This window comes from Scylla paramamosain, chromosome 47 (genome assembly GCF_035594125.1).
Source record: "Scylla paramamosain isolate STU-SP2022 chromosome 47, ASM3559412v1, whole genome shotgun sequence".
Lineage (NCBI taxonomy): Eukaryota > Metazoa > Arthropoda > Malacostraca > Decapoda > Portunidae > Scylla > Scylla paramamosain.
In genome coordinates this window covers 7,264,474-7,270,473 of record NC_087197.1, presented here as the reverse complement: position 1 = coordinate 7,270,473, position 6,000 = coordinate 7,264,474, and the positions used below count along the sequence as shown (strand labels likewise).

The window sequence follows — 6,000 nt, the reverse complement described above, 5'->3', positions numbered from 1 at the left end:
AACAGCATTCAGGGATGAATTCAGTTTGAGAACCAAGGTTCCACTGTACCTGTAAATAAACAAGAAATGTATATCCAACAAAATGGTTGGATGTGCATCTGGCAACACCCCACGTCTCAAGGCCGTGGCTACTACATCCGCAGCTCTCAAAGAATAGAACATACTATGAATTTTACAACTTTCAGTTTTCTTTTCCAATTACTTTGAAGTCTTGTTTCCTATTTCTTATGCCTGACTGATTATAGATTTGAGAATAACTCCCCAGGAGAATGTAACTTACTTTATTTATCAGACAGGAGGAGGCAGTAGACACCTGCCGAAACGATAATTACTCCCAGTGAGGTCTAAAGCACTGTTCAGGGGGTGCTGTGAACTTATCATTAAATCCAGCTATGACTTCACTGAACGTTTCCCTTTGTGTCTCACAACACAAGGGGGCAGTCACAGCCTGCCCTCTAAAGACAACTCTCTTCCTCCACACAAAACTACAAGCACCTAATAACACACACACCCTTCACTCAAAAATTTTAAAATCATGGCGACTCCTACACCAGCCTCGGAGTCACCATCTGGGGAGGGGACCATAAATGTGTCCAGGTCGGACTGCCTTTCTGTCGACGACCCTAAGTGTCTTGACACCCCCCTCAACTTTTTCTTCATTAACTTCTGCAACATTCGCGGTCTGAGATCTAATTTTTAATCTGTAGAACACCACCTCTTCTCTTCTAAACCTCATCTTCTTTTCCTCACTGAAACTCAGGTGTCTGAGGCAACTGACAGTAGCCCCTTTTCTGTTCCCTCCTACTTTCTCTATCCTCATTTTCGATCCAAAGCTGGATGCTGCGTTTATGTGCGCAATGACTTAACCTGCTCTCGTGCCCACGCTCTTGAATCTTCCGAGTTTTCCACCATCTGGCTACGACTACAGAGTCATTCTCATACTAAATTTATCTGTGCTGTATACCTCTCTCCTAACTCCTCTGACTATAAGAAATACTTTGACTACTTAACTTCCAAAGTGGAGCACATTCTGACCCTCTTCCCTTTTGCAGAGATCTCCATTCTTGGAGACTTCAATGTTCACCACCAGCTTTGGCTTTCCTCTCCCTTCACTGACCATCCTGGTGAACTAGCCTACAACTTTGCTATCCTCCATGACCTAGAGCAATTGCTGCAACACCTTACTCGTATTCCTGACCGTCTTGGAGATACGCCCAACATTCTTGACCTTTTCCTGACCTCTAATCCTTCTGCTTATGCTGTCACCCTTTCTTCCCCGTTGGGCTCCTCCGATCACAATCTCATATCTTTATCTTGTCCTATCACTCCAATCCCTCCTCAGGATCCCCCTAAGCGAAGGTGCCTCTGGCGTTTTGCCTCTGCTAGTTGGGGGGACCTGAGGAGGTATTTTGCTGATTTTCCTTGGAATGACTACTGCTTCCGTGTCAGAGACCCGTCTTTGTGTGCTGAGCGCATAACAGAGGTGATAGTGTCTAGCATGGAGGCGTACATTCCTCACTCTTTTTCTCGTCCTAAACCTTCTAAACATTGGTTTAACACAGCTTGTTCTCGTGCTATACATGATAGAGAAGTGGCCCACAAAAGGTACTTAAGCCTTCCATCACTAGAATCTCATGCACTTTATATTTCTGCCTGGAACCATGCCAAGTCTGTTCTCCAACTAGCCAAAAACTCCTTCATTAACAGAAAATGTCAAAACCTTTCAAGATCTAACTCCCCTCGTGATTTCTGGCATCTAGCCAAAAATATCTCCAATAACTTTGCTTCTTCTTCTTTCCCTCCTCTACTTCAACCAGATGGCACCACTGCTATCACATCTATTTCTAAAGCTGAACTCTTTGCTCAAACTTTTGCTAAAAACTCTACCTTGGACGATTCTGGGTTTGTTCCTCCCTCTCCTCCACCATCTGACTACTTCATGCCACGTATTAAAATTCTTCGCAATGATGTTTTCCATGCCCTCGCTGGCCTAAATCCTCAGAAGGCTTATGGACCTGATGGGGTCCCTCCTATTGTTCTCCGAAACTGTGCCTCCGTGCTTGCACCTTGCCTAGTAAAACTCTTTCAGCTCTGTCTGTCAACATCTACCTTTCCTTCTTGCTGGAAGTTTGCCTACATTCAACCTGTTCCTAAAAAGGGTGACCGTTCTAATCCCTCAAACTACCGTCCTATTGCTTTAATTTCCTGCTTATCTAAAGTTTTTGAATCTATCCTCAACAGGAAGATTCTTAAACATTTATCACTTCACAACCTTCTATCTGATCACCAGTATGGGTTCCGTCAAGGCCGCTCTACTGGTGATCTTCTGGCTTTCCTTACTGAGTCTTGGTCATCCTCTCTTAGAGATTTTGGTGAAACTTTTGCTGTTGCCTTGGACATATCAAAAGCCTTTGATAGAGTCTGGCACAAAGCTTTGATTTCCAAACTACCCCCTTACGGTTTCTATCCTTCTCTCTGTAACTTCATCTCAAGTTTCCTTTCTGACCGTTCTATTGCTGCTGTGGTAGACGGTCACTGTTCTTCTCCTAAATCTATTAACACTGGTGTTCCTCAGGGTTCTGTCCTGTCACCCACTCTCTTCTTATTATTCATTAATGATCTTCTAAACCAAACTTCTTGTCCTATCCACTCCTACGCTGATGATACCACCCTGCACTTTTCCACGTCTTTTCATAGACGTCCAACCCTTCAGGAGGTAAACATATCACGTAGGGAAGCCACAGAACGCCTGACTTCTGATCTTTCTAAAATTTCTGATTGGGGCAGAGCAAACTTGGTATTGTTCAATGCCTCAAAAACTCAATTCCTCCATCTATCAACTCGACACAACCTTCCAGACAACTATCCCCTCTTCTTCAATGACACTCAACTGTCTCCCTCTTCTACACTGAACATCCTCGGTCTGTCCTTTACTTATAATCTGAACTGGAAACTTCACATCTCATCTCTAGCTAAAACAGCTTCTATGAAGTTAGGTGTTCTGAGACGTCTCCGCCAGTTTTTCTCACCCCCTCAGCTGCTAACTCTGTACAAGGGCCTTATCCGTCCATGTATGTAGTATGCTTCACATGTCTGGGGGTGTTCCACTCATACTGCTCTTCTAGACAGGGTGGAATCAAAAGCTTTTCGTCTCATCAACTCCTCTCCTCTAACTGACTGTCTTCAGCCTCTCTCTCACCGCCGCAATGTTGCATATCTAGCTGTCTTCTACCGCTATTTTCATGCTTACTGCTCTTTTGATCTTGCTAACTGCATGCCTCCCCTCCTTCCGCGGCCTCGCTGCACAAGACTTTCTTCTTTCTCTCACCCCTATTCTGTCCACCTCTCTAACGCAAGAGTTAACCAGTATTCTCAATCATTCATCCCTTTCTCTGGTAAACTCTGGAACTCCCTGCCTGCTTCTGTATTTCCACCTTCCTATGACTAGAATTCCTTCAAGAGGGAGGTTTCAAGACACTTATCCACCAATTTTTTACCACTGCTTTGACCCTTTTATGGGACTGGCATTTCAGTGGGCATTTTTTTTATTAGATTTTTGTTGCCCTTGGCCAGTATCCTTCCTACATAAAAAAAAAAAAAGATGATTTTTAGGGAAACACAGCAGCCCGTCCTGTGTAGCAAACTCCGTGCAATAATGAGAGCACACGAAAGCATTTTTAAGAAAAAATGTATCCCTCTGAAATACTGTAGCTTTCAATTTCATTTTATTGCTTTGATATTATATGCGTATTGACAAATGTAACGAAAAAAAAAATAATCCCCAAAAATTTTTCAGTTCCTACAGAAGTTTTCAGTCCATTATAACTCTGAACCCAAAGGATAAGTATGCATATGAAAACATTGACTCCTGACTTGTCAAAATATTCTTCGTTACCATTAGTGACAAATCTTATGTATGTACAAACAAAATTGAAGTCCATAAAATTACTGAAAAAGGAAATCATATATATATATATATATATATATATATATATATATATATATATATATATATATATATATATATATATATATATATATATATATATATATATATATATGTATTAAACACTTCCCTAAGAGGTATATATATATATATATATATATATATATATATATATATATATATATATATATATATATATATATATATATATATATATATACTAAAAACTGTATGGATTAAGAGGAACCTGAAAGAGGTCTTTAAGTGGTATTGGGGTTGACAAGAGTGACAGATGTAGAATTTTCAGGATCAGTAATAAGGATAGAACAAGAAATAATGGGTTCAAGCTTGGAAAGGTTAAGTTTAAGAAAGAGATAGGAAGGAATTAGTTTTCAAATAGAGTGGTAGATGAATGGAATTAACTCGTTAATCAGGCTATTAGTGTTGAGTCACTAGGGAGCCTTAAAAGATTTGACAAATTTATGGATAGGGATGATAGGTGGAAATAGGTTGGTATAGTATGTTTCATACAGGGACTGCCATGTGTAAGCCTGATGGCTTCTTGCAGCCTCCCTTATTTTCTTGTATTCTTATATCATTATAATTTCAGCCTCAAAAAAGTTTTGAAAGAGTTTCATAAATATATTTCTATCTAAGGATTATCCTTGTGCACAAGTGATAAATTTTTATCTTATAAATTAAGTAAAGTTTTAATAGGAAGTACCATATTTCCCGCCATATAAGACACTTTATTAATACTGCAAAAATCACACTGCGTCTTATACCCTGATGGTTAAGCTTGGGTAGGCCTATGGGTTATGGTTACTAGTACTAGAGTAACACCTAAACACCACTGTTTGACTCCAGAATGAAATTTGTTTGTTTATCTATTATTATATAATGATTCCATATCAAAATAGGCCTAATAAATTACTAGATAATGATTATGAACCAAAATATTGCTAAAACATAAAAACCTGTTGCATTAAGATCAAGATTAGAGGCTTTATCATGCACAGGGAGTGTTTTGTTTACCATTTCAAGTTGACAGCTGGGTAGGGGTACTGGAACTATTCAGCCAATAGTGCAACACCTTGAACACAGAGAAAGGCAGAAGTATCGTAGTCATAATTGTTCAGCGACAGTTATGATCACTAATAAACTGGTATGATATTTTCTTGGGACTTGAACCAAAGCCTGATTGAGGCACAGGCTATGAAGTTCAGGGAAAAGTGAGGCTTATTTTTTTTATTTTTTTTATTTGTTTATTTATTTTTTTATTTATTTATTATTATTATTTTTTTTTAATATCCCCTACCAAATTATAGATGCATCTTATACACCAGTGCGTCTTATATGGCGAGAAATATGTTAAGTTATAGTGAAGAGATTACCATAGCTGTTTACACATTTTAGTTTGATCTGGATAATATAAGCTTACACTGCAGTATTTATAATTCCATATCAGTAGGTGTGTATGTGTGTAGGAATATTTAAGGTTGCAGTAGAGTTGTGTTAGTATTAATAATCCTTTAATATGCTCTTCCCAGAATCCAGGAATCACTCAGGTAATGATGAGATGGTTTCTCTTTATCTCTGCTTTTGCTGTCTTGAGTTGCAGTGTTGTAAAATTAGTTAAAACTTAATTTTTATACATTTTTGTTCTGTTGTAATATCTGCAACATTTGCTATGAAAATTAACAAAGTACAGAGACTTACCGTAGGTCAGTTGAAGTGTACTTCTAATTTTTCGAGGCAAATCACCTCTGCTGCTGCGGAGATTTCACATGAGAGAGAGTGCGTCACGCGCTGCCGGCAGACTTTAAAGCAAGGACTCGACATCCACATGATGAACCAATTAGGAAATTAAGTAACCTGTAGAGCTTAAGGTAGGGAGGGAGAGGAGGGCATGTGAAATCTCTGCACCAGCAGAGGTGATTTGCCTTGAAAAATTAGAAGTACACTTCAACTGACCTACGGTAAGTCTCGTGTACTTTGTTAATTTTACTTCGGCAAAATCACCTATCTGCTGGGCGGACATTTCCCATGAGGCT

General features: G+C 39.2%; 1 protein-coding gene across 8 annotated transcripts in view; it reads left to right on the top strand.

Annotated features, from left to right (window-relative positions):
• The first annotated feature begins 4,971 nt into the window (after positions 1-4,971).
• LOC135095120 (condensin-2 complex subunit D3-like) overlaps positions 4,972-6,000 on the top strand; it is a 127,473-nt gene continuing 126,444 nt past the window's right edge. For all 8 annotated transcript variants that reach the window (XM_063995872.1, XM_063995871.1, XM_063995870.1 and 5 more), the window contains exon 1: positions 4,972-5,111. In XM_063995872.1, coding sequence (XP_063851942.1) covers positions 5,094-5,111 — 18 coding nt within the window. In that variant the 5' untranslated portion in view covers positions 4,972-5,093. The remainder of the gene's footprint in view (positions 5,112-6,000) is intronic.